The following is a 27,997-nucleotide window of genomic DNA, read 5'->3' on the forward strand; positions in this document are numbered from 1 at the left end:
GCAGAGGTGTTTAATCACTGCATGGATGTAACAGAGTGGGGGTGGCAAATCACTGCCTTGGGAAGAAAGGCCCTTACTTTGAGTCTGAGAAGGACGCAGCTGCTGTTCTTCTGTCTGTGGGAAACTGCCAGAGAAGCCGCACATAAACCCCTTGGCCCTAGCAGGAGAGGAGTTGAACAGTGCCTTGGTTCTCCTGTGGAGTGGCCCAGTGCTGGGCTGGGGCACACCTCTGTCCAGCATCGGCGGTGCTTGAGGGGTGGGAGCTGGGCCAGGCACAGGGCTGGCCTGGGGGCGTTGGCAACAGGGGGGCTGTCTGCAGTCTTCCAGTGGTGTGCTCGCTCTGTGAAGCAGCTGCAATTTCTGTAATTTTTGACATGCTGTGTTTGGGAAGAAAAACTTTTTTTTTTTTGCTTTACTCTGGAAGAACACTTTCTTCAAAGCTAAATAGATGAGCATACTAACTCAAAAAGCTAAATAGATGAGCATACTAACTCAAAAAGCTAAATAGATGAGCATACTAACTCAAAAAGCTAAATAGATGAGCATACTAACTCAAAAAGCTAAATAGATGAGCATACTAACTCAAAAAGCTAAATAGATGAGCATACTAACTCAAAAACGTGGTCCATTTTTTCTAGTGTGTTTTTCTTCCCCACAGTCTGTGCTGTTTGCTTTTTTTGCTCACTTCTGATGTAGTATAGAATACAGAACTGGACTTCTGAGGCCTGCCCTGAAGAGTCTAATAACAAGCTGTGAATGAAATAATTTGTCTGTTTTTAGTACCACACTACCTAAGCACAATTTCTAAGTAGCATCAAAGAACCAATACATACATCTACTTGTCTTCCATGCTCTCAGAAAGGAGGGATAATTCATCACAAGACCAAGAAGTGATCTGTGCATGAGTTTGGTCTTCTGAGTCTACCTTAATTCTGTGCTTTTTTTTTTTTGTTTCCTGTCTTCCCATCCCTAGAAGCATAATAGATTTTGCTGTGCCTCAAGACTTCTGGAAATCAGTTGGTGTGACTGTTTGACTGATGCTTGTTAAAACATTAATCTGAACTGCCTTACTAGTGCACTTCATTTAAGGTTCTTTTTTTGAAAGCTGACCTAAACGCCAAGATGTTTATGTGTGCCTCAAGGTGTAACTTCCAACAGTCCCGGTGGACTGCAGGGACCTAACAAACTAAAGGGTTGTCTTCTTTTTGTTTGTTTGTTTGTTTTTTTAAACTCCACCAGTCCAATAAAGCAAATGTAAAGCTTTGAACAGCCTTCTGGATAGAAAGAGGTTTGTTCAATGCTGCCTGGCAGACCCTTGGGTAACCTGTTTTATTTTGTAATGGTATCAAACCACAGGGACCTTGTCCTTCATAGCTGCACAGAATTAAAAAGAAACAAACAAAAGAAAAAAAAAAAAGCAAATTCAGAACTGTAGTTAAAAAGAAATGCCCTTCTCTGTAAGAAGCTCTTCTTTATAACAATTTCAATAGCACATACACCCCCTGCAACACCAGCGATCCCTACTGTCGTGAATACAGTGATGACACCCCCCTTCCCTTTCTCAGTACGTGCTTGTATTGCTTGTTAGCAGACAACCCTGCTGCTTCACCCTGCTGCTCACCAGCCTTCAGAACACACATTTCTGCTCTCGATAAAGTTACTGCATATTAAGAAGGGCTGTTTCCTGGTGCTTCGGACGCTGCTGCCGTGTGCCCCGGCCGGCGCAGCCCCAGGGCCTGTGCGGGGGGGTGTGTGCCCGTCCGGGCAGGGCGGCCCGGACAGCGAGCCGCGGCTTAGGGAGGGCTCCTAAAAGAGGCCTTTGATGCCATCTAGTGTCTGTACAAAATCTGTAACTCCGGCACACGCTGCCTGGCGGGAGGATTGCATCCCAGCCTTTGAGAAACTCTGAGCTGTTGCAATCAGTTTCATAGTCTTATTAGTTTCACGTAGTTGAAAACTTAAGTATATGTATTCCATATCTTGGCCCTTCTGGTGTACAGACTTTCTTCACCGATAAGCCCTTATTTACTTCTGGGTAGAGATCATGAATTCTCCCAAACAGGCTAGAAAACCACACTTTCCATAAACCTTTTTTTGATCAGTGGCAGGTTGAGGATTTCGTATTACTGAATTACAAAATCAAAGTATATTGTAGAACCCCCCAAAATCTAAACCTCTGATTGTGATACAAAGTTGTGTACCAAAATGTAACCACACTGGCCATTGAAGTTGCTCAGTATATTCATGTTGGGCATTACAACAATATTTGAAAATGCTTTTGAAATCTTTACTCTGAAGACAGGCAGTTTCACAGCACTCTTGTTTCATGGTGGTTTTGAACATCATTCACTGCAGATTAAATCTTATGGGTTTACAGATCTCTTGTATTCATATATGCTGAAGGGCACTCTGAATTACAGAAATGCAGCTAACCACTAATATCTTACATTTCCTGGATTTTCTTGAGGGGGCAAATTCAAAGGTGAAGTCCAAGTGGGATGTACTTTGAGAGTGTGGCTGAATGGTACTAATGATGAAGCTTTTCTTTTTACTCGTGAATCATGGGGGCAGAAATATTATACAGAAATACTTCCTGTGATTCTGTAACAGCAAACCAGGTCATTAAGGTTTATGTGATGCTTAAGAGAGGTTAGAAATGCTGCCTTACACCAGCACTGTACCCATTTGGTTCATTTCTGGTTTTTGTAGTTAGTTAAACAGAGCTATTCAACAGATGGGAAAGTGTTTGGTTTGGTTTTGTTTGTTGTTTTTCACTGCAGGAAATGCCTCTGGAGTTTCTGTCAGGGTCAGATTATTTGTAAAATAAAACTTAATTCAACAGAAGATCTTGATTTAATTTAATCTGATTGTAGTCTTAGATTCTTTGATTGTTCAGGTTCTCTTTTATGCCACTAGGCAATAATAGTAAATGGAGGCTTCTGTCCCAGGGTGGAGAATCTGTGCAAGAGTAGGGAGAATGAGGAAAAAAAAACCCAACCAAAGGCCTTGAGTAAAGTTTTCTGACGGGAAGACCTAGACCTGCTGTGTTTCATTAGAGCTCTCGGGTCACCCCTGTCGAGAGGCTAAGGCTTGCATAGATAGCTAAGGCCACTAACAGAGCAAGGGCTCTGGGAAGTTATTTGCAGAGTGGCCGAATTATGGAATAAACAGAGCATTTGTGGTAAGTTATCAGCTTTCCCAGAAGCACGGCTTGGAATGAGGCTTTGGGCGAGAGCGGAATTAGATGATCATCCACAATGCTCTCCTGTGGGAAGCTGGGAACCCTCTTCAGTGCCAAAAATGCTGTTGTCAGTCCATCTGCTCAGGGTGATTTAATGTCAGTGTAGTGAGGAAAGGACTCACCCTGCAAACACGCAGCCCCTTTGAATGTAGTAGATGTTTAGAATTGATCATGTCTGGTTTGGTTGTCTGGGTGACCTGATAATACCAGCTTGTAAGTAGCCTGTTAGTGGATTGGTTTTGTTTAAGTGTTTGTGTAGAAAGAGGCATGCAATTTCCCTAATGAAAGAAGAAAGCTTACACAGCAGTTTGTTTATAGTGCTGGTACTCAGTTTATAGGTAGAACAGGGTTACATGGGCGTACCTCCCCTGAAATAAGGGATGTGAGTACAGAAGGATGCGGACTTTGTTTTAGGTATCATTTGCATGGACTGGTAAGGGTGAATAGCAAGTATGCAAAGAGAGAAGAGGAAGATCTTGAGGCCAGGGAGAAACTCCTGTGGAGGGAGTTAGTGGCTCCTTTGAGCTGGGAGGATAGGGACTGGTCACGCAGCCGTGTCTTTGTCCGTGCTCTGGCTGCTGCCAGTTTGCTGTGGCTGCAACAAAATGTTTAGGCATGTGTTGCATAAATGTACTATTCTGAGTATGTAATATAAAGAATATGGACAAAAAATGAAGAGGCTTTCATTGTGTGTCTTTAGAAATGTGACGATTAGTGGAAATAACTTTCTAAAAGCATCAAGTTTGTGACTAATTTAGTGATACTGCAATCATCCAAACAAACGTGGGGGGAGAATCCAGATTTTGCTGGTTTCCCGTTGATCTTGAGAATTTCAGCTCAAAGACAGAAGCAGATTTTCAGACGTGTTTTGTTCTTTTTTTTATATAATGCAGCTTTTCAGATTTTCTTGCACTGTGGTGTTTGAATAGACACTTCCCATTTTCCTTCAATAGTATGGGTTTTGATTTACCTCTTGCAATTGTGAATGAAATGCACATCTTTATGTAAGTTAAAAATATACATAACCAGTCTTGATGTCAAAGGAGGCCTTAAATTTCTGTAGTGATTGAAGCAATAAACAGTGCTTTCAGGTAACTTTGTGGTAACCTTTCTCCATGTGAGATTGTCTGTTCTAATGAAAAGTAAAACTATTAAGGACTGAATCAGGATCTCCATCCCAGCCAGCCTACAATATTTTTGTGGAAATGTGTGAATGCCCTTTAGAAAATGGGGTTTCAAATTTTTAAGAGGCTTTGGAGCAGTGCTGGGGAGTTTCTAGCATTTTATTGGCAGCCCCAGATCTTAAGAGGCTCCAGACTAGAAGAGTAGTTATATTATTTTTGGCAGGGATGGAAGCCAGAACAAGAACATTGTTCTCTCAGCTCCTCTCTTTCAGATTTTGAGTTTCTGGTTTATGCTGGTCTCATGCCTGTACAATACTTTCTGTGTGTTATGTTGTATATGTTAGTAGCGTAAACTTCCAGGCTGTTGTTTTTATTGGAACAAAGGCAACATTCAATTGTCAGGTCTGCAGCTGACAACATAGGATGCTGATGTAAAATAAAAAAGGAAAGGTGTTTGGTTGTAGGAATTAGGTAGGGGGCTAGAAAGCTGTTCTTCTCAAGCCTCCATTAAGATGAATAGATATGGCTGAGGAGTTTGTAAGGACTAAAGATACCAGCAGAAAGACTCCTTGTGTTCTTCGTGAACCTCTTGCTTTTGTTACAGGCACAGAAAGGGTCCCATTCTGTTTCCCTTCAGGCTTTTTTTTCTGAAGGGAGGGGTGCTTCACAAAGATGTCTCTATGAGTCTTCTAGACAGGCATTTGTTCAAAAAAAAATGAGGAGAAGCCGTGTATCTAAGAGGCTTGTAACTGTGTTTTAACCATCGTTTGAAAAGCAGTCTGTTGAAAGCTTGTCTGGTGACTACTTTGAGCTCCCCTCGGCTGGGAAAAGCCGCTTAGGGCGGCTGGGCTTCTGTCAGCCTGCGGCCACGGCCCTTCCAGCGGCCTCGGCGTCGCGTCTCCCCTCGTCCCGGCGATTTCTGCCTCAGCCTTGCGGCTTTTCGCTTCTGTCGGCAAGAAGCAAATAGCTGCCCCCGCCGGCTGGGGGTTGCGTGCTGGTCTGGGTGGCGGAGCATTAGCAGGCTGGTGACATCTCGCACTGCGTCAGTGCTGCTCCACACCCCGCGCCGTCAGCTGACCGCGCTCCTGCAGCACCAGTGCAGCAGCCCCCGCTGCAGACGCTGCCGGGGAAGCCCATGTTTCCCATCCTGGGCTGTAGATTTCTTCTCTTGCAGCTGTCCTCCTGGTATGCATAATTGATAATCACAGCTGGAGGGTAGATCGTTGGTGGAGAGATGGACAGTCAGCCGAGCAGTTGGAAGGATAAGGGTATTTGTTCTTTCACCTTTTTTCCCTGTTTTTAAAGCTAAAGATGCTGCGGGTTGTTTTTAGCAGACGGTCTTTGTAGCATGTATTTGTTCGTGAAATGTATCTGAAGATGTTAGATCTGTTTGTGCTGTGTGCGAAAGTGTAGGTTAAAATGGGTAAAGATGAGCAATGCAGAGGAATACATTATTTATGGAGGTGAAATAGCTTGTGTGACACTGCAGATCTTTCTCAGTCCTAGAGAGCATATTAAAGAACAGCTTGTTTTGGTATGCACTGCACAAATACCAGCATAGTCCGAATTTAGTTGATGTTCCTTTGAAATTCCTAGATTATTAATAATTTAATAATAGAACCATTAATTTGAAAGAATGTAGTGTCTGCAGTTCATGTAGTTTAAGAATTTTATGAGGAGAAACCGCATGCAGAATACAGCGGGGTGGTGTGGTGAGGTTTTTTTCTGTTTGGCACAGTGTGTTTGGAATCTACCCTTAATCAGGTTTGTTTTGGATTTTTCATAATTCTCTTGGATTCTAGGTAAAATTGTGTCAGATCTTTCAGAATTTGCAGCCATAGTATCAAATTGTTCTAGGTAAATAAGTAGCTAACCTTAAATTACTGTGGTTCTGACCTTTGTTCCTGTAACCACCAATGGGAGATCACCAGTGTAAATCTCTGTGGATCATTATATTAGTGCTCAGTGTGTAAGAGTTTGAGCCTTATTTGCATATGTAATCTTCAAACTTTATCAGCAAGGCACTCTTTAAAAAAATTTAATCATCTCTGGATATTTAAATATGTTCCTAAAGGGTCCTGTCATGCCGACTGCTTGTACTTGTGACACTTTCCTCTTTTTTAATAACTATTGTTCAAAGTTACTTTTTTTCCACTTGGAAAAAAATCGACAGCTGCCTGGAATCCATAGAATGCTCTATTAGAATGTAAATATGTAGCAAAAAAGCCCTGCAGGGGAAGAAACTTTGTCCCTGCAAAACAAGTTTCTAGAAGTTCTAATCTTTAATGAAAGGGCTGTAAAACATTAGGAAAAAGTACTCTGCAGAGTTTAGTAATATGTTCTTGATGTGTAACTAGTCTAAATGTTCAGCACTCCGTACGTCAGGCCTGAAGTTCTTGGGGTTGGGGGGGAAAAAAAAAAAGGGTGATGTCAGAAGGTTTTGGTACAAATTGAAAGGCAATATTCAGGCCCCATTTTCAGGTTTTCTTCTACAGCTCGACGAGCAGGGTTGGTGGTGCTCTGTCCCTCGCTGCAACTGAAAGCAGACATTTCTGAGCCTAGAATTTGAGGCCTTGAGAATAATGGAGTGTGTCTTGGTGTAAAATTCCTGAATTGCCCCTGAAGAGCTCGCCTGCATGGCACACTCGGGGGGAACGCAGTAGCCAGAGCAAGCCGTGGTGTTACAGCTGCGCGGGGGCCGGTGACGCGGGGTCTGTGCTCTCGGCTTCTTCGCAAAATGGGGTCCTGACTAGCGCGTAGTGGAACTGTCAGCACGTGAACAAAGCAAACCTGAACCCGTCCTACGTGCGTGTTTTGTGCTGGTGTAATTGCTTCAAGCGGGGTTTTAAATTCCTCTTCCCCCCTGCTTTGTTTTTACACAGTGGTATCGGCTTAGGTGGAGGAAGCTGGGTTAGTGCCTATTTCTCCTTCCAAGGAAGTCCCTGCTGCCTGGAGGTTTAATTGTAATTTAACTTGCAGAGATAAGGTCTAAAAGAAAATGGAAGCAGAGCAAGAAGAAGGTTTTCTGGGGAAGCAGAAGAGTCTGGTTCCTCTCCTTTTGCAACTGTTCTAGAAGCCTGGTTTGGCGTGGTTTCTGGTAGCAGTTGTTTATAACAAGATGAAGATGCCTTGTCTCATGTGTTCTTCCTTCGTTAGGTCCAGTTCCAGTGGCAGGGAAAAAGATGGGTAAAGTTCAGGGAGTGATTACACTATCATCTTGCCCCAAAATAAATATAGAAGCAAATATTGCAACATGCTTCTTTCCAGGCTAAAAGAATACTCTTTTAAAAAAAAAAAAAGTAATGAAAAAATCTACACCAGAGAAGAGCCGAAAGTATGGTTCAAGGCTAGACTTTCCAGCTAAAGCACTACTTTCTAATTAATATAATCCTAAATTTAGTTTTGCTATGCTCCAGCCGTGGTAGTTGAGGCACAAGCATAGTGAAAGTGGTGCAGCCTGGGGTCTTGCACCCATCCTACCATTAGCATTATTCAGCCATTAAAACCTGACAATTCATTGAAATAAACAAAAAATAAATAAATGTCACATTTTAGTACCAATTACTCCATGGGGACCTGTCTTTGAAAGGGCTAAAAATAAGTCCTGCTACCCGCAAGGTAAACCTATTTCACCCTGCCTATCCGGATGCTCAACACCACAGGTATTAATCAGCCACAGCTATACTCCCAGGCTACTTTTTTTTTTTTTTTTTAAATGAATGTGCTGAAAATCTATCTGAATTCTGGTTCAGATTAGTTAAATGCTGGAAAAGGTTGCACAGGCTTGTGCAGAACTTGATCTTTTTAAGTTTTTATTGTGAGTAATCAGGGCTTTGGAATGATTTTCCCAGTTCATACATTGTGCACATATGCACAAGTGTATGATTAAGTAGAAATGAAAGAAAAATAGTGCTTTGGCTCATTAGTAATTGTTAGATACTATTTGCATTTTGGGGGGACAATCTGGTACTGTCGGGCTTTATTTTCCTTCTGGCATCTACTTTGTGAGATCTGTATCATTTTTTCTTGCTAGGGATTGTGGGGCAGATGTGCCAAGGCTGAAACGCGTGTGATGCAGACTTGTTTTCTGACCTCTGGGACCCAGTTAGATGAGCCTGTCGGTCCCACTGGACGTGCCGCTCCTCTGTAACGTCTGTCCCTAGCACAGGGAAAGCTCTGTTGGTTGAAGTCAGCTCCACGTGCTTGGCACCACGTGCAGTCATGCTATAACCACCCAGTTTCACCAGCCTCGGATTGTTTTGTTGTTACTGACTTGCAACAAGGCGGTCAAGGACCAAACTGGCTTCCCACACGGCTGCGCAGGGTAAACGGAGGCTTTGATTTTGCGGCCCGCTCTGTAACTGCTCCTGCTTGGGATGTCATTTTAAATGGTCATTCACACGCAGGGAATCCTGAAAATGTCAAACCCCAGCCCGCTGACGGTGTCTGTGCTCGGCAGGCTGTGGCCACTCGAGGGGATGGTGGCTTCTACTCGGGCTCTGTCTCCACGCTGGGCCTGAGCAGGCATTGGGAGCCAAACTGCAGGCTCAGAGCTTGCCTGCTCGATGCTGTGCGGAAAACAGCACTGGAACCCTATGGGCACTGTCATGTGGAAAGGGCAAGTTTATTTAGCGAAACTGGAAGATGCCTCTCTAAACAGAAATTAACAGCAATTTGCCTGTTTGTGGTTGTGTACTATTTTTTGTGGGTCTGGAGCTCATTTTCTTCGTAGCAGCCGGTGTGGTGCTATGGTGACAGTTGTCACTATGCACTTCAGATGCATTTAAGAGCTGCCCGTTCTCAACACTTCAACTGCATTTCATTTCTGTGCTAGCACAACGCTGGCTGCTCTTAAATTGGTCCAGAAAAGGCTCTTGTGCTCCTACACTATTTTTACTATTAGTTGAAGAATATAAAGAATGTCTCCTTACCTTTCAGACTACAGAAAGGTTCTAGTGTAATGGCCGTTGTTCATACAATGTTTGTAAATCGTACCCTGTTTGCATTTTTTTTTTTACTCTTCCTTCTCCTTTTACACAAACAGCCTTTCTTTGGTGCTGAAACCCTTTTTTTGTTTGTTTCCAAATACTGGATAGAGAGTGGTTGTTCATTGTGAGCACGACTCTCCGGGCTCCGCAGCTGCATTCCAAGGATTTAGCGGAGAGGCAGCCATTGGCGGGGCGGCCAGAGCTCGGCTGGCTGGCGGCGGGGCGCAGGCGTTGCGTAGATCTGCCGACCTCCCCGTGCCCTAGCAGGAAGTGAAAAGGCTCTGGGTAGTCAGCTGTGCAAGAGCTGGGTGCATGCAGGCACACTCAAGATGGATGCCAAAATGGGTTAGTCCCTTTTTCTTGGTTTTCTTTTCATAAATGTGAATTAAAACGCGCTTGTAGATCTCGAGGCTTTTAATTGCTCTTTCTAAAAAAAGAGAGGGTTACTTGGTTCAGGGTTTTTTTTTTAAACAGAGGATTATCAGGTTAAATATATTAAACCACTTGGTTTTGTCATCAAAAAACACTATAAATTGGGCAGTTTTAAGATAAAATGTCTGTGAAAGAAAGAAAAAACTTCAAAAAAATAATACAGTGCAAACCTATCACAGCACTTGCTTTAAAAGCAGAATGTAATTGGATGAGTGCTGTATGTAAGGCACGGATGCTAGCAGTACTATTTTTAGACGTGCCAAGTGACAGTTCGTGCTTACCAAATGTAGGCAGCTGTTCTTGCTTTAGAATAGGCCTGGAATACTTGCATTAAATGCGTGAGATTATAGTTCATGTTGTATAAAATAAAGCTCAAGACAGTTTCCATGAGGAAGGATATTGCTTGGCAGGGCTGTTGCTTAGAATTGGTTGGGTTTTTTGTTTTTCTGTTCTTTTTAATCTGCTGTGAATATCTTGTGTACGTTAAAGCCAGAAAGCTGCTGCTAGTAATGCTTTTAATCTTTTCTTTTCCTTTAGAAAGAAATGCAAATACCTATTTCTGATCAATTGGAGAATATAAATCAATGTCATCGTGCACTCTCTTGGACTGAAAATTACTAAATCAGCTTTTCAGTGACTTATAACACTGAATTTCCCTTTGAGGAATTTACAATGAAACCAGATATGTATGTCATTAAGCTGAGGCTGATCTGGTAGTTCTCCAAATGGAGTGGAGACAGAGTGAGGAAAAATGCTTCGTGTGCAGCTTAACTGGTCTGGGAGGTCTCAGCTTGGGGATTTTTCTTATTGATTACTGAGAATGAAAGAGTTGAAGTTGGATCTGCTAGAGGCCATTTGGCATTTGTGGTATGCTTTCGTTCCAGCAATTTACCTTTGTTTCTTGTATTTTGGAAACTGTCATACAGATGAATTACTGTCTTTACATTCCTTATAACTGAGTTGAGGTATAATGCGTTACTGCTTGTGGTAAGTGATTCCCTGTGAAGCAGTAAGAACCCACAATCCATGGAGACACTTTAAAACTGTCTTACAGAGGAGGGAATATCTCGTTTACAGATCTAATGCTGTCTGCAAGTGGAGAGGGGTAGGGCTCATACTTAGTGTGACACATGATATGGGAGCAGCACCCAAATTTGAATGTATGGATGCTCAAGTTGCAGTATTTAAAAATAAATACAGTTTTGGTATTTGAAGCAAATACTGGGAAAGCAATGTTTTTTTTAAGATTTCTTGCATTATTTAGGAGCGCAAAATCACCAACTGTTTTTGGCAAGATGTTTTGAAATTCTCACCCAGGTGCTGTGGATGCTTGCAGCTCAATTTAGGTTTACAGTTTACAGTGATTTTTTTAGGTCAAGCTCACAGTTTTGTTCCTAACCTCCTTCTACATGCTAAACTTGCTTAAGGTAAGGTGTACAGGGATGCTAATGGGACACTTTTGTGATTATAAGCAAAGCCAAAGAAAACAAAAAAAAGCATCGTTAAATTTAGGGATTGTAGCCCATACAAAAGGAATTCTACGATGATTCGATTTTGGGGCGGTTTGATTTTTACAAATATTAAAGAAAATTGCTTAGAGCTTCACTTATTTGTCAGGGAAAATAGAAGAGCAGCTTTGTAACATGAAGAGAGCCGGCCGAAGGACAGGTCAGCAGGTGCGTGGATAGGCTGGGCTGTGCCGAGGGCTCTAGATGAGGGGGGCTGTTCTGGGAGCAGGAGTGCCACCTCCTTCGGTTGGCTGCTCTATCTCTCACCCCATATGTTTGTGCAGTCACATGGTGAACCACCACCAGAGCGTGATCTGGCTCGCTGCTTAGTTTTTATTTCATGTTTTTGGTGCAGTAGTTGTCGGCAGGGTACAGAAAAGCAGGCGGGTTCTGCCTGTGGCCCTGCAGAGGAAAGGAGTGGAACTGAGCGGTGCTGGAGGGGTGAGGCTGTTTCTTTCCACAGCAGTTTTGGTTTGTGATAAATTTAAGATGTTCATGTGACTGTAACCTGGTCCTGCCTGTAGAACTTCAGGAAATTTCTACTGAAATGTGAATTAAATATTTGGATAAAATACTTTGCTTTATAAAAGTGGCGGCTGTAGGTTCCCGAGTGGGGTTTTCATCCTTCCAGTGCCTGCTGCTCAGTACGGTTTCCCTATGGAAAGAATTAGGGAAAGACTTGAGCTTCTGAAACACTGTGGAATTGCACCGTAGCAATCCCTACAAAGGGACTTTGTACAGAGGCTACTAAGTATTAACATGTTGGTGCGTTACCACATTTCCATCCTGGAAGAAATAATAGTAAAATACTGATTTTTAATTTTCTTCTGCAGTCATTCAGAGTAAGAATCTGTTCTCAGTTGTGATATGCTATTTTACACTTTGGTGATGATTAGGATGAGAAGGGATTACAAAATTTATGGTGTAATAGCAATAGTTTTTCTATAATTTATCTTGAATTTTGTATCTATTACATTGTTGCTATGAAGTTTTGATGCAGAAGAGGAATTTGTTCTTGTGAAAATATAATCAGCGGTGAAAGCAGAAATCACGAAGAGTGAATTTTATTGTGGTTCTCACCGTGAAGTAAAAAACTAGACTAGCTGTCCCTGCCCAGTTCCGTACTCAGGAATGGTGAATGACACTTGCCAGATTTGATGAGTTCAGGAAGAGAATCGAGCCAGGTGCAGCAGCACCTCAAACCAAACCAATCTGCAGTGGATGTATTAAGCCATTACCCATCACTTGTGCAAGGGTGTAGTTTAAACAGTGAGGCTAAAAATGGCATGATATTGTGTATTCTCATGAGGGTTGCTTAAGGAGAAAATAAACTTGGTTTCCAAATGAAGTACTTAGCATTGGAGCACAGCAGACTTAGCCTGGATTGAAATTTCAGTGAGATTTTTCCCTATTGATGGCTCAGTCTGTCACCTTTAGCGAGCATGATAAACTCCCACGGGAATGTCCTCAGTCAGAAGAAACAGAATGAACTGTTAATGAGTCTTGGGCAGTGCCTTTGCCTCTGTCAGACTTGCAAAGGCTGAGGGTTTAGAGATCTGTTAGTCTCTTGTCATTTGTCCTAACAGGGAATCGGAATGCATCCCTTCAGCGAGTGACCTCCACAACGTGCACAAAAATGAAATGAAGCACAAACTGCTGTGGTTCTGCTGCAGAACACAGCGCAGTAGTTGAAGAGATTATTTTTGACATTGCCTAAGGGCAGAATTGTTCTTAAATTTTAGCAATTACATTTCAGATAATCCTAATAACAATAATGCCAATAATCTGAAGTCCAATGCAGAATCAGTGCTAAAATAACCTATTTCTAGTTGTTTCAGCTCTGGTTTGACAGTGAGATCGCAAGTTCCACTCTTGATGATTTTCAGCAGTCAAGTGAACCATGTTTTACTGTTTTCATATGAATGCCAAAGGTATCTTGTTCTAATTTCTTACCTCTTTTTTAAATTTTAGTTGTTGACCTCCTTTACTGGCGAGACATTAAGAAGACAGGAGTGGTGTTTGGTGCCAGCTTGTTCCTGCTGCTTTCATTAACAGTGTTCAGCATCGTGAGTGTGACAGCTTACATTGCCTTGGCCCTGCTTTCCGTGACGATCAGCTTTAGGATATACAAGGGAGTTATCCAGGCAATCCAGAAGTCTGATGAAGGCCACCCGTTTAGGTGAGATTTTTCTTTTAATTAAGAAAAAGCGTGTTGTTTGGGGAAACAGCAGTTTTGGTGCTGTCGGAAGCAGTAGGTGACACATGCTGTAATATGTTGCATAATAATGTAGATAGTCTCTGTCCTGATGAATCTGTTAGGCAGCCCATGGCAGTCGTCTTGCAGCTCTTTTCAGTAGGCACACGCAGCGGTGCAGACAGTGAACTGAGCACTTGGTACAGGGGATTTCCCTGGGAATGTTAGAGGGTCTTAAGTGACATTAGAAAAAACTAAATACTTCAATCTAGTGCAGTAAGGTGTGCGCTTTAGAATGCTATAGTCTTCCGAATGTGAACCAGTGGCAGATGATGTACAAAATTTAAAGAATACCCAGGAGATGCAGCGTTTTCAATGCAATATATTTAGCAAAACCCAGAATAAATGTAGCAGGGGACACTTTTATCTTTTTGGAACTTCTTTGTAAGAATACTCTGAAAATCTGTGTTTGGGTATGTAGCAGCACAGCTGTGTTCTCCCCATGCAGGGCTGCCTTGTCTTCAGCAGAATTCAGGTGCGTTGCATCCTGCCCAGATCAGAAATCCAGAAACTTGGATTCTGAATTCGAAGGCTTGAGGAGCTGAATCATAGCTCAAAGAGGACCTCCTAGCTCTTTGCTTTAAGTGATGAGCTAAGTCCTTGGGGCATACCACCTGTGCACTTCCCTGCAGCGTGGGAATGTGGTACCCGTGGCATTCATCCTTTCCTGTGTGGAGTAGTACAGTGGTGCCTGCTCTTGCAAAACTGCATCTTAAGAGAAATAAGAACTTACTCCTGTGTTAGGGTAGTTATTAAGAGTGCATGTTTCCATACCAGCCTTGTCCCACACTGCTCACTTGATTCTGTCTTTTTATTAATCACTGAAGTGTTTCAATCTCAATTTCCCTTGCACCTTGAAGAAACTCCTGCTTGCCCTCCTGTTTGCAGCTCACTTACAAATTTTGTGGTGTTTCCAATTATTCTCATTCTCTTCCTCTCATCTTCAGTAAGGCAAAGTAAAATGTTTTCTCAGGTTTAGCACCATTCCTCACTATGTGTAGTGCCTCATACACCTGGGGGATACCTGTCTGTGCCTAAAACAGCTGTGGGACAAAACTCCGGGGGAAAAAATTAAAAAAAGAGTATTTGATTTCAAGCTTAGATCTAATGTAAAAAAAAAAATGTCTGAACAATTGGCAACAACATTCAGTATAGCAGTGTGAAATATTCATCTTTTGTAAACTTAGGTTTTTGTTCGAGTTGGGCTTTTTCACCCCTCAAGGCCCTGTGTGGCCCTCCTTGTTCACCCTCCTCAGGGTAATTCCCAGCTGAAATCCTGTTGGCTCTGTCTACCCAGGAGTGCTCTGCAGTATCCTCACAGTATTATTCTAAGTTTATCAGTTAAGTTCTTTCTCAGCAAGAACAAGCAAAACTTGTTCTACCTGTGCTCTCTCTGCCGTTTATCTGTAAAAACACTGATATTCACAAGAAGCTTCCAGACATTCTTGTGCAACATGCCTGGTTGCTCACTTTTTATCTGTATACCTTGTACTACGAGAAGGGTATTTTTATTTGAATTTAGTTTGACAGCGAAGAGCGCATCCGTGAGATTAGTTTAATTTGTGATTGAGGTACTGAATATCTTGCTGATGAGTTGAGAAGGGTGTGCAGATTCAGGCCAAGTGTGAATAGCAGAATGTAGCCTTGAAATGGGCACCCTCTGTAGTTAGCGTTTAAAGTATTTTGGTTTATTTTGGACTGGCCACAAGGCCATGTCTTACTTTACCTTAAATGACATACATAGGAGCCTCCACTGTGGGTTTTCTATTTTTAAAAAAATCAAACCTACCCAAAGCAGAATCCCCCCCTAAACAAAAGTAGAAGTTTAACAACTGAAGTAACTGTAAAATGAGTGCCCTGTTACAGATGTGCTGCATTGCTCCTTCTCCCTCTGACATGCAAATTAGAGAAATAAATTATTCTCTATATGAGTCTCAATTGCCATAGCCACTGCAGCTACAGGTAAAAGTCACAGTGGACAGAACACTTCACCAGAGAAGAGTTTATATCTTTCTTCTGGAAAAACTGCTGTCACTAACTGTAAGAAATTCTTTTAGCAAATGATGAAAAACTTGCTCATTTTACCGTGCCTTAGTGTGTTTGTTACAGCTTAATGGTAACGTCAGAAGTGCCTTCCAGCAGGATGTTGCTTCTGTAGGATGTTTTTCTGTTTGAGAAATGAAGTCTGGCAGAATATTAGGCTGCCTAACACAATAGCAAAAACGGAGAATGACACTCCCCCACCCCCCCAGCCTGTCTGTCTCTCATTTTTTTAAATACGTGTTGGCCTTATTAGAGTACTAGATGAGAGCACACGGGGCAGTGGTGCTGGGGGCTGTTCTGGCCGCTCGCTGGCCTCGTCCACACCCGTGTGCTGGCCGGCACAACTTTTTTGCCTCGTCCAAGTAAGACCGTGTGTGACTGGGTAAGTGCACTAGCACAGCACAGCAGTAAGAAGGAAACATTTTTTTTTCTTCAGAGAAGTGGTGGATTTTTTTAAGGTTCGCTTTTACCTTCTAAGAATACCTTAGGTTAGTTGTGTTCTGTCCTCTTAGCTTTCCTCATACAGTGAGGTTTTTCTCTTTATAACATGAAAAGAACACGTGTTGATATTGTATGTATAACACAGGTTGGTACTGTTTGGCAGCACTCTCACAGTAGAGTTTCATAAGCTCTTCTCTGTTGCAGGGCTTACTTGGAGTCTGATGTAGCTGTGTCTGAAGAGCTTATTCAGAAATACAGTAATGTTGTGCTTGGTCACATTAATGGCACAGTCAAGGAGCTGAGACGTCTCTTCCTCGTCGATGACTTAGTTGATTCTCTGAAGGTAAGCTTGCTTCGGCTCTAGGTGCAGAAGCCTTGGGTCAACAGGTTCCTTGCTGACCTAGGTTAGCAAAGCCCACTGGTCCTTTCCTTACAAACATGAATGAACAATCACAGCTTTGGCTCTGTATAAGTAAATAATGGGTTTTAGTTTGCTTGTTGGAAGTAATAAGACTTTTTGTTTTTCAAGAAGTACAGCTTTGCGTTAGCCACACAGAGTTGAATATAAAGTGCTGCGTGCAGTAATAGAGCGGATAACTTGATCTGTACTTTATTTTGACAGTATTATAAAAACAAATGGAAAACTGAAATAAGCTCTGGCTGTGTGCGGTTCAGCTGTTACACCTCCTCGCTGGTGCTTAACAGCAGAAATCTTTTAAGAAAACGAGACGCTGCTCCAATACGGGCATTCAGAATAATGTGTCACTGAGGTGCACCTGTCCCTCTTGAAAACCCGCGGCTCGGGCTAAACTGCCACAGTCTGGTTTTGTTTTTCTGTTTGTTTCTGTCCGAGAGGAGCAAGTGGTCAGCGCACAGTTACTTGCCTTAAACAGTAGGAGTTCTTGTGCCCCCTTTTTTTTTGCTGGAAAGGCGGGGACTGAGCGATGTCCTTGTTTTGTGAAGGAGGTGGACACTTGTTTCGGTCCCGGATTTGGGTGTGAATAGCTGCTGCTTTGAGTGATGCCAAGTACTGAAATGGGTTTTGCAAGTTACTCTGCCTAAAGTGTGCAGGGCTACCTAACAGGTATCTTGGCTATGGCCCAGTAGTATTTAATGGGACTTATTGAAGGTGGCAGAACAAAACTGACGGTGAAGAATAATAATAAAAAAATGTAGGGGGAAAAAAAAAAGAAAAGAATTGGCTGAAACCTGTTCAGTTTTGTTCTGTGAGAACACTATTCTATCCTTTCCAGATAATGGCCCCTCTCTTGTTTTTCAAACAGTTGTTTCCTTTACTGTGTATGGTGTGTTGTCCGTTTCTTTTTCAGTTTGCTTAATCTTCTTGAAATAAAGTTGCATTTATCCTTCAGTAAATCCCTTCCCTAATGCTTTGTAAAGTCCTTTGAGTTGGGTTGGGGGAGGGGGTTTCTAGCGAAGCTTGGAGAAAAATAGGAAGGTTGCAAAAGTCTTTGTTATATTTCTGGAATAGAGATCGGAGGCAGATCTCAGGATCTTACCCAGAGTTTCTAGATCCAGTTTGTTATTATGCTCCAATTTAAACACCTGCAGTAAGAGGAGTCCTTTCCCTCTGCAGACAGGGAAGATTATAAGGCTGTCAGGTTGTTACCTGGGCTCTGCTGCTCCTGGTAAAGATTCATTTTCTCAGAAGGGAAAAAGGAGACAGGCTATTAGCCCGGGGTTTTGTGTAATAATCTTCCTGCCCCTAGAGGGTTGTGCACTAGAAGTATTTTTATGATGTGTCTGTGCATTCTTATTTTCTGGTCATTTTTCTGGACATGACAGATACCGCTGCAGTCATTCAATGGCAAAATGGCTTCAAGGCAGCGGTTATCGGCTGTGCCGGGCCTGTGTTCCCACACATCTCTGCACCATCTCAAGGCCACAGCCCTGACCAAAAGAATTACTGTTAACACAGCTGGAATTGCATTTTGCTAACTTGAACTTGGTGTGTGAGGAAGGAAGGGAACATATTCTTTGTTTATTGTGTTTTTTAGGGGCATTGAGTTTCTGTGTTCAAAGAAAAGTTATTTTGCTTAAGTTGTGTTTGGATCTGATTAAACAACATCATAGAAAACCTTGGAGTCACAAGGTCACTTGTATTTCTTTAATGATTAAACCCTTTGTATGTTCCTTCACCTGAGTTATAAGAATTTCCACACCATTTGTTTAGAGATCACAGTCCCTTGCAGTAGAGGAAGAGGAAGCAGCGAACAGCCAACTGCAGTTTCAGTTAACACTGTTTTAGAAATTTGGCCTTTCGGGGGAATTATGTTAGAAGTAGAATTAATTCCAGTCAGACTGTCGGCGAGGCACTAATCACTTTTCAGATACTATGGTATATAGGAAAGACATGTTTATTCAGCTGAACTAACTCATTTCCCCATTCCTCTTCTGACGTTTAAAGTGATTTATGTAGGGTAATTAGTCTAATTGATGGTAGTTGAGAGCAACCCTTATATGAAACCAGTGAATGTCAGGACAGTTCACAAGCACAAGTTACTGATTTTGAGGAGTTTGTGCTTGAGGAGAACGTTACAGTGCTGGTGTCTTATGTAAGATAATGGCCCTGGTTTAAAAAAAAAAGTAAAATATCTTGGCTCGTGTAGTTTAAACATCTTCACTATAGGAAACAGCATGTTTGTGTATATTAAAGTTACAGAGCTTTAATGTAGAAAATGTCTGAAGGTCAGTTTATTGTGTGTAATAGTTCTGGCTGTAAAATTTGTCTTGTTAAGACTTTTTCGTTTTTTATTAAACAATGCTTCAGTCATAGAAGTCTTAAACTGGACTCTAAATATTTATGCAGCACAAGGAGAAGTTCCTCAGAGCTCTTGAGGAGCGATTCCAGAGGAGCCCTTGCCAGAGAGTCCCAGGAGAAACTGCACTTTGTCCTGATAAACAGCGATCTGGTGCTTCACCCCCAGCTGCCGACGGCAGCCCATCTGACGCTGGGGCACAGTTGCTCTCCATTTGTCATTGCTCAACCCGTGTTTTGAGAAACAGAGCTCTTTGCTATATTGGAACTATTTTATAGCAAAGAAACTGCTAGATGGACATTTCTGGATTTGCCATTCAACTGTGGTATGCTTTGGGTACTGGGGAGTCATTAATCATTGCAGCGAGGCAGGCAAAAACTCGATTGAGCCCATCAGACGTACTGGGCTTGACTGGTTTCAGTGTGACTGCAGCGTTCAGGCCGAGCTGGGGCCCTGCGCTTTCCTTCGGCCCTGAGCGGGGGGAAGAGCGATAGTAGCACTGTAGGGCAATCCTGGGTTGCTTCTGCTCTTTTTTTTTTTTTTCTTTTCCATCTTGGAGCTTTAGGTGTTTAGGTGTGTTTCAGGTGAGCCTTTTTGCATTTGTAAGGTTTCCTGAGTTTGTCTCATTTCTAAGGAAAAAAAAACATAGAGACCAATACAAAAATAGAGACCAATACAGAAATAGAGACCAATACGTAACTGTGGGATTGAGATCAACTCCACTTAATCCCAGAGTGTTGTGTTCACTGTCAGAAGTGCATGAAGAGGGAAGGAGTCTTGGGGGCGGGGTGGTGCTGAGGATTTTGCTGAGCTTTGTTTGCTCTGGTAGGCCCAGCTTTCAAAAGAGCTGTCCCTGACTGCGGCAGGGCGAGGGGGGGTGGTGTCCCTGGGCTCACGGTTCCCTCTCCCGACCTGTGTGAAATAAGCAAAGTGGATTAAAAACTGCACGTGCAACACAGCTCGTTGTTAGACCCTGCCGCTGCTCTGGACAGGCTTCTGGAGAAGCAAAGCCTGTGTCAGTCAAATGTCAACTCCCCGATTTTCATCTTACCTGGGCCATAAATTCAATGCTCACTAAAGAGGATTGGGCAGTCCTGGTAATTGTTGGACTTTGGGATTGAATCCGATCTCTTACCCTGCTGCTACGTGAGCTCCCAATTGCTGGTCACAGCGCTCAGCAGTACTGGGGAGTGTTCACCTGAGCGGGGTGGGGCTGCGCTTGGGCGAGGGTGTTCCTGCAGAGGAGACCCGGGATGGCCCTCAGGATGCTTTGCTGGGTGTGCTTGATGCTGGCAGACGTAGTTTACTGAGCGCGCAGCCTGCAAGAGAGTCATTCTGAATGATCCCTCGCTCGGGGGCTTTTTGCCGTAGTAAAAGTGTTTGGCTTCCCTCCCTTCGCCCGGGAGGGGGACGTGCTGTGTGCGCAGACCTGCTCTGAAGGGGAAGTGTTTGCTCCCTTCAAACGTCTTGTGCAAAGAGGCTGGCAGCCAGCTCTCGCCCTGGCTGGGCGGGGAGCTCAACTGGGCCAAGGTTTGAATGAATCATGAGGGAGTCTAGAGAAATGTGCTTTATTTTTCTTGATAAACCTGCCAAAATCCTTCAGTGGGAACGCAGCTGATGGTAGCCTTGTCTGAGGGTTAACTCTGTGCCTCTGGTGCTGCTTGTGTCACATCTAGAAAGATCTGACAGATCAAGAACTGCATCATTTGCAATTAATCCTGCTGAATTTTGAAGGGGTTCAGCTTTGAATGAAGCTCTTGAAGCAAACTTCGTTACAGGGGTCGTGTAATTAAGCTTGTATTGATTGTCATGCCCTTATCTTGTTGTTGGCCGTTGATTTTGTTTGGACATTTTGCATTTTATGATAAACTAAAAATGGATGTTTGGATACATCACTTGTGAGTAACTCGGCTGCAGGCTAGAGCCTTGCCCGCACCCACAGTCCCCCTCAACACACATTTTTTTCTTTCCAGAGCTTTGTACCCGTCTTTTCCTCGCATGTATCTCCTGCTATCGGGGTGCTTCCCCTTCGCTTGTTAACTGTGCCCAGATCTTCTCTCCCTGATGCCAGCAGCGGCCTCCCCGCTGTGTCTGTCCGGTGCTTGGTGTTCGCAGTGTGTCGCACAGAAACACCCCAAGGTGCTCACAGGGCGGGGGGTCTGGCCCGTGAGCTCCGCACAGCGCGAGGCGTAACGCAGCGCTGGCAAACCCGCTGCGCCTGCTGCCCGGGTCCTTAGGGCTGGTTTTCCTCGGGGAGGAATCGTACACAGAAATAGAGCTGGCAGCCTCCGGCCCCCTCCCACCCTCGCATAGGTCAGGGGTGTGCTTGGGACACTCTCCACCTGGCAGAAAGCTGCGGGGCTGGAGCTTCTGCAGATCCCTGCGTAAAGCCGGTGAAGCGCGACGTGGGGGCTGTGCAGAGCGCTCAGCAGGGTGGGGGAGGAACGGTGTCCGGGGACGAGTCGGGCTGCGATACGAAGCCAGAAATGACGGCAGTGTGAGGGGTCGGGTGTCTGTTCACAGAAGGATGTCTTTGCTTCTGAATTTGCCTCTGACTTAGAGCCAGCTTCCATTTTACAGCACTGGCAACTCCTCTCTGCCCTGAATTTTTTAGTATCCAAAGCTCCTGTGTTTTCCTAACAGGGACAAAGTCAATTAAGCCAACCTTGCCACGTTACCTTCCAGACAGTGACAGAAACCTCTGCCTAGGCTAGTCAGCACCTCGTGGAGACCTTTGCTGACCGAACCCTGACGGTGATAGTTTGGTGCTGCCATTTGTGCTGCAGCCCGGGAGCGGGAGCGCGTGTGCCGGCTGCTGGGTACCAGACAAAGGCCCTGCTTGCTCTCTGGTCCCATCACCCGTGTGGCACCAGCCCTTCAGCCTCTCCCTTGCCTGCCTTGTTCCACCCCCTTGAAGGGAGGAGGTAGGAACGGTGTTTGCCCATCGTTACTGAAGGTGGGATTGGAAGTGCCGTATGAACGTGGAGGGCGCTGAGCAGCCGCCGAGTACGGACTAACCGGGGCTGAGCTCAGCCTGGTGATAGAGATGCAGGAGGCCACATCTCCTGATACTGAACCCTTTGGCCATCTTGTTACTCAACCATGATTACAGGAGCTGTACAGGGGAGAAGGGGAGTTTGGGGTGGTTTAGTTTCTTGTGTTTAGAGAAGTTCTCTCACTGCTCGAACTAGTCTGTGCCAGTAAAACAAACCCTGAGCTGATGTGCTGTTTTTTCTTTTTCCTTTTTAGTTTGCAGTGTTGATGTGGGTATTCACTTATGTTGGTGCCTTGTTTAATGGTCTGACATTACTGATTCTGGGTAAGTGTTTTAAATTGTGTTAATTTGTGCCTGGCATACAAAATAACCCTGGAAAAGCACTCAAGTCTGCTCCGTACTGTGAGGCTATTCTGGTGTTCGTGAGAGTGTAACAAGATGTTTCAGTTTTATGTCCTCCTTCCCGGACATTGCTAACACTGCTGAACAGATAATTTTAAATTGCATTGTTGAATTAACGAATTTCCCAGACACTGTATCATCCCAAAGCATGTTCTGCTGTGCCTGTCCCTGCCAGGTCAGCCTCACCTGAAGATCATCACTGTGTGGTGGCTTGGGGGAGGCTCTGGCCGTGCCCCGCTGCAGATGGTTTTATTTCTTGTGTCCCAGAGCAGGCTGGCTTCAGGTGTCAGAAACTGAGTGACGCTAGCAGAAGCCTGAGCATCCTTTCTGAAGGATTTGTATAACCCTCAGTGAAACAGTGAACTGTGACCAGACTTACTGTACTGTTAATGAGACTTGGAGAACAGCCCAGCTTCTCCTCAACAGGGATTATTTAAATTACTGGCCAACAGTTCTTGTATGTGGCTTAGTTATTTCTTTTTCTTGTACCTTTTTGAAACAAATGTCAAGGTGTGGAAGCCAGTCTTTGTTTTACCTGAACACTATCCCTTTTGTCAATATTTATACCTTTGATGCCCTCTGTTCCAGCTTTGATTTCGCTCTTCAGTGTTCCTGTTATTTATGAGAGACATCAGGTGAGTGTTCACTATGATTCGTTAAATGCTTTATAAAACTAGCTTTGAATCAAAACCATGAGTGAATAAAACCAAAATTCATTTCACTCTTCTAAAAACTTTAAAGCCTTTAAAAGATAGACCTTCAACCGGGAGTCAGTGCCAGGGCTGAGGAAATGGGAGTTCCCGTGGAAGTCTAGAGTGCGCGTGCCTTCCTCTCCCCCGGTTTGGTGGCAGCGTAGGAAGGCTTCCCCAGCACAGTTCCAAGAACGGCCCGATGAACCCAGAGGCCTTCTCTCCTCTGAGCCAGATGTGGGCAGGCCTAAAGCAACAGTAGGCACGGTGCATTAATCCTGATGTAGGTACTTTTAAAACAATTTCTGAAGAAACCTCTTTGGAGCTGATAGTCAGGGTTTGTGTCCTGAAGTCCTGTAGGCCTGGCAAAAACAGGAGGTGGGAGACGCTCGGCACAGTCCGGTGCTTCTCCTGGGGAGAGGATAATGTAAAAAAGGTAAGAAGGAGCCAAAATAAAATGTGTGTGATTAAATGATAGCAGAGCTTGAGCAGGGAGTGTCTTCAGCAGGTCATAGCGCAGGAGGGGGGAAGCCAGCTCTGGCTTAGCCATGCCTTCTTCTCTTTCAAAAACAAGGCTGCTGCTCATGGCGGCCAGCCCGGGGTGTGGGGAGGGAGGACGGCGGGCACGGAGCAGATGGCGGAGCCTCCCGGGCTCCTCTCCCAGCTGCCGGGGAGGACTCTGTGGTGACGGGAATCCCGTTGCCCTGAGGGAGGACGATGGACAGGTCGTGTGGCTTCACCCGGGCTCCTGGAGCCTCTGGCGGCTGCTCTGGGCAGGCAGAGCAGGTTACCAGGCCCAGCCCCCTCGGCGGCTCTCCTTCGCCCGGGCACCCTTGTGCAGGGGCGGGCGCTGAGCCCACGGCAGCTCTGCCACTGACGGGAACGCAGGGACGGTGGGGCTGTGGGCAGCGGCCCTCGGCCCTCGCAGCTGGGCTCTAACAGCTCCCATCTTCCCTTGCAGGCCCAAATTGACCATTATTTGGGACTCGTGAACAAGAACATCAAAGACGCAATGGCCAAGTGAGTTGGGTGTTTTTTTTTTTTTTTAATTTCACTTTATAAGTAACATTTACAGTTCTCTGTGTGTGCGCAGTACTCCTGGATGTAACAAACACATCCCGTGCACTAGTGCTGGGAGGAAAAACTCCTCTGTTTACATTTGGAATGGTTAAGGAATCAGCTCCTTTCTTGCCGATGCTGTTAAGTTAATCCGAGATAATGTCCAGTAGAAGTCTGTGTATTGGAAACAGTTGGTGAAACCGGAGGCCCTGGGCCTTTGCAGCCGAGGGCTGAATGAAGAGGAGTTTAGCATTGTTGTTGGTCTCTGAGTGTAGTGATTCTGTGCGGCTGTGATCGTTACCTTCACGCGTTGCTGTTTTTAAGACCACATTTAGTGTTTGTTACTGAAATGCTGTTCTTTCTTTTTCCTCTCCTGTTCCTGTCGTAGGATCCAAGCAAAGATCCCTGGGCTGAAGCGCAAAACTGAATAAAAAGCCTGAAGCAACTTATGGATAGGAAGTTCATCTTTAAGGGGGAAAAAATACTCATTTGGATTGACATGGGGAGGGTCAGGGAATAGCAAAGCCCTTGACATTGCAGTGCAATTTCACAGATCTTTATTTTTTAGCAACGCAGTGTTTGAGGAAAAATAACTGTTTTGACTGCCATGTGTTTCATCATCTTAAGTATTGTAAGCTGCTATGTATGGATCTAAAACTAATCATCTTTCTTTATCCTGTGTGCAGCACTGGCTAATACAAACGATTTGAGAAAGCTGTACATTTTGCTTCGTCAGAGGTAGTCCCTGCTGCGTTCCAGAAGAGGTAGTGCAGGTGGCGCGGAGGAGAACACTTCCCAGTTTGTGCACTGTGTATGGTCTGTGTAGATTGATGCAGATTTTCTAAAATGAGATGTTTTAGAAGAATATACCATTTTAGCAAGTTTTGAAAAATCTTGCCTTTTTGGTATGAGTATAGCTGTATTGTGATTTTATTGTTTTATCAATTGCCAATATATATATATATATATGTGTTTCACAAAGCTTAGATCTTTCAGCTGCTCCACAGTGCTTCGTACTTGAGAGAATTGACCGAGTCCTGGACTAGCTCCATAGCACACAAGCTTGAGAAACTAAAATGTCTCTGTAAACACTAGCATCTGTTTAAGAAAAACAAAAGAGAAACGAACAAAGGAACTGCCACATATATTAAAAGAAAATTACAGCATACACTTCGTTGCACAAACGTACAGTAGTTGATTTTGAGCAATTAATTCTACAGTCTCTCAAACTCTGATAAATCTGTGGACCGAATATCTAATGCTGCAAATGGTGTTTGGAAACTTAAAACCTTGTTATGCAAGAAATGATAAGTGGAAATTTATATACTTGCAGATTAAGCTGTATTGAACTAAGTCTGTGGAATGCATTGTGAAATGTAAAAAAAAAAAAAAAACACAAAAAAGAAAAAAAAAACCCACGAACAAAAACCCCAGGTATCAATAAAGCTTATAGACATAAAATAATATCGGTATTTTGCTTTCTTGAGGCAAGTCTAATATACTTGTGTTTATTTTGTCTATGTTCATGGTGGTGAACTCTCCGTTGTACATGGTGGTGGAAGTAGCTTGTCAGCCGTAAGCCATGTGAGTAGGTGGGTTGTTGGTGATTCCTTCTCTGTTGCCCCGCGCAGTGTCACGCAGCTGGTGCAGGTGCAGTTGGGCGGCCGCGGAGGCTCCGCAGCCACACGGGGGGACGCGTCGGGCGCCACTTCGCTGTCGTGAGTTGGTTATTGAGAGTTGTGGAAGTGTAGGTTCTGCTACACGAGGTGCAGAGCCTCGGTTTCTTTTAGTCTTGAGACTATAATGGATGATGCCAGACCCTAGCTCAAAGAAATTGTAAAGCAAGTCCCAGTAATCGCTTCAGATCAACTTGTTGTTGAATCTGACTGAAGAGGTGGACACGGAAAACTTGTATCCAAATTTATTTGAGACACAGATTTTTAATTAATAGCATCTTGACCATTGAAAAATAAATTCATGCACTAATATTTTAGTTTACAGTATAATACATGGTTGCTTGTGAACATGTTATACACAAAGCCAAACCATAGAAACATACAAACTTTAAGTGTTTTCCTGACAGACACTATTGCTTGAAGATATTTTTCACATCACCATTGATTAATTCATTCTGCCACACAACTGGTTTGAGTTGGGATACAATCAGTGTGAAAGAAGGCAAAGATTGTTACAACATAGGCAAAGAAGGTGCTCACTGACATCACCACCTAACATGAATACGGTATTTGATCGAGAAGGTTTCTTTAAAAAAAAGACTGCATAGGGACTGTTATTGTGTATCTGGCAAACTGATCTTGTGTATAGTAATATAAGGCATTAATAAATTCAATTTTAAAAAAAAAGGTGATTCTTTGAGGTTGCTGAAGCACTTTTGTGTGTGAAACGTACCTTGATCCACTCCTTGAACTGGACAGTCGTCGCATCCAGCAGCTGCCGTCTTACACAGTGGCCTCAGAAGTGGATTGGCAGGAAGGTGCCACAGTTCAGAGTGACAGTTGCCTGACCTGGGACTAAAGCACTACTTATCACTTCTTTTCAAAGACTAACTGTAAGTCTAAATATTTTATTTTGGCCTTCATTTCTTTTGAGTAACAAACAGTCTTTTTAAAAGAAAGGTCATTTCACAACATGGATGTTGTTCCATGCCTGAAATACCAAAATCTTTTCTTTCGATATCGCCCCCATTTTCTGCAGTTTTTGGTTTTGACAGTGTGCTTTGTTACACAAAGCTGAAGGGTTTAACTTGCCTTTTTGTGAACATCTGGTGGTGGTCTGCACTGCTGTGTGGAGGCACCTCTCCCTGTGCGGGGTGGGGGAGAGGAGCCCCCCTTCAGCAAAGCTGAGGCTCTTCTGGAGGACAGGGACATTTTTGGGTGTCGCAGTCCCCTGTGCTGAGCAGCAGCCTGGGGCCAGCTGCCTGCTGGCGGGTACGCACAAGCCACGCACAGGCGTTCCCTCGGAGGCTGCGGGAAGCCCCTCCGGAAGGGGAAGAAAAGAGGGATTCCTGGAGGCTTTCAAACCACTTCTTAAATACAGTGGATGGCCACTGCCTGGGGGAAGTTGTTACCTAGAAAGTGCTTTGTCCCTTAAAGGGGGAGAGCACAAGAACAACTTCCTCAGTATTTGTGTTAGAATTTCTTTAACCAACTCTGTCCCGCTCTACTCACCGTTTGAGTTGCGATTCAAATTCTGGCTGCAGTTGTGCTACCATCACTGACCAGTTGTGAACAGCTTACCAAGAGGTATCCTGCCTTCAGGAGCTTCCTGCTGTTGGGAACATTCTGGAATTCACTTGTGAAGGTATTGGAAAGCAAAGCAGAAACCAGGGAGAATGTAAGTAGACAGGTGGAAGAGGTGTTGTGAATGGTTGGTTAGCCCTCCTCTGTGTGAAAGTTATAGCACCGTATGTTGAAAGCAATTGGTGGGAGGCAAGACTGTAGCCCATACTACTAGAAAATTATTCAAAGGCACTTCATGGATAGAAAATTTTGCCAAATGTATATATTCTGAAAGAAAATGGACTTACCTAAAAAATGATACTTTGCTCCTTAAATTACTGAAAGCTGAAGTGCAAACCCCATCATGCTCACTGAAAGCTTGTTGTTTTGCTCAGTGCACCAAATTTGAGTTTTATGTGGGTGTTAGAAAAACACCAGATTCTTTGAACAAATGTTCACACCATAAATTTTGAAATAACACAAATTTAAAGGGCTCAGCACTTCCTCAGTGTGCTCCCTTTTCAGCCAGGGTTTGAATAACACAGTATGAGGCAAAAGCAGCTCCACGAGTGAAGTGTTCAGCACCACGGCCTACCCAGGTTACAGAAGGATTCCCTTTTCGACTTCAGCTTCCTACTCAAGGATATGGGTCTTTCAAATGCAAGATCACAATCACGGTCAGTAAATCGGTATGAGTGGAGGCATTCCCAGCTCTCCAGTCCAGACCAGTCACTTGGTGGTGGCACGAACAGCAGCAAGTTGTCTCCTCTCAAAGACATCGCCAGACAAAGACACTACCAAGAAA

At 43.9% G+C, this 27,997-nt stretch overlaps 2 protein-coding genes across 11 annotated transcripts in view; one reads left to right on the top strand and one right to left on the bottom strand.

Moving 5' to 3' along the window:
- The window catches only part of RTN4 (reticulon 4), a 51,757-nt gene extending 26,340 nt beyond the window's left edge, over positions 1-25,417 (top strand). For 5 of the 8 annotated variants that reach the window (XM_074864526.1, XM_074864522.1, XM_074864521.1 and 2 more), the window contains 6 exons: positions 13,265-13,472; positions 16,236-16,374; positions 22,058-22,127; positions 22,794-22,840; positions 23,856-23,914; positions 24,342-25,417. In XM_074864526.1, the coding sequence (XP_074720627.1) occupies positions 13,265-13,472; positions 16,236-16,374; positions 22,058-22,127; positions 22,794-22,840; positions 23,856-23,914; positions 24,342-24,384 (566 nt within the window). In that variant the 3' untranslated portion in view covers positions 24,385-25,417. Of the gene's footprint in view, positions 1-5,336; positions 5,634-9,559; positions 9,699-11,550; positions 11,735-13,264; positions 13,473-16,235; positions 16,375-22,057; positions 22,128-22,793; positions 22,841-23,855; positions 23,915-24,341 lie in introns of those variants that run through there. The other 3 variants (XM_074864527.1, XM_074864528.1, XM_074864525.1) reach the window with 3 other exon arrangements.
- Positions 25,418-25,858: 441 nt separating this feature from the next.
- The window catches only part of EML6 (EMAP like 6), a 119,174-nt gene continuing 117,035 nt past the window's right edge, over positions 25,859-27,997 (bottom strand). For all 3 annotated transcript variants that reach the window (XM_074864519.1, XM_074864518.1, XM_074864517.1), the window contains one exon: positions 25,859-27,986. In XM_074864519.1, coding sequence (XP_074720620.1) covers positions 27,962-27,986 — 25 coding nt within the window. In that variant the 3' untranslated portion in view covers positions 25,859-27,961. The remainder of the gene's footprint in view (positions 27,987-27,997) is intronic.

The sequence above is a fragment of the Strix uralensis genome, chromosome 3 (assembly GCF_047716275.1).
Source record: "Strix uralensis isolate ZFMK-TIS-50842 chromosome 3, bStrUra1, whole genome shotgun sequence".
NCBI classification, from domain to species: Eukaryota; Metazoa; Chordata; class Aves; order Strigiformes; family Strigidae; genus Strix; species Strix uralensis.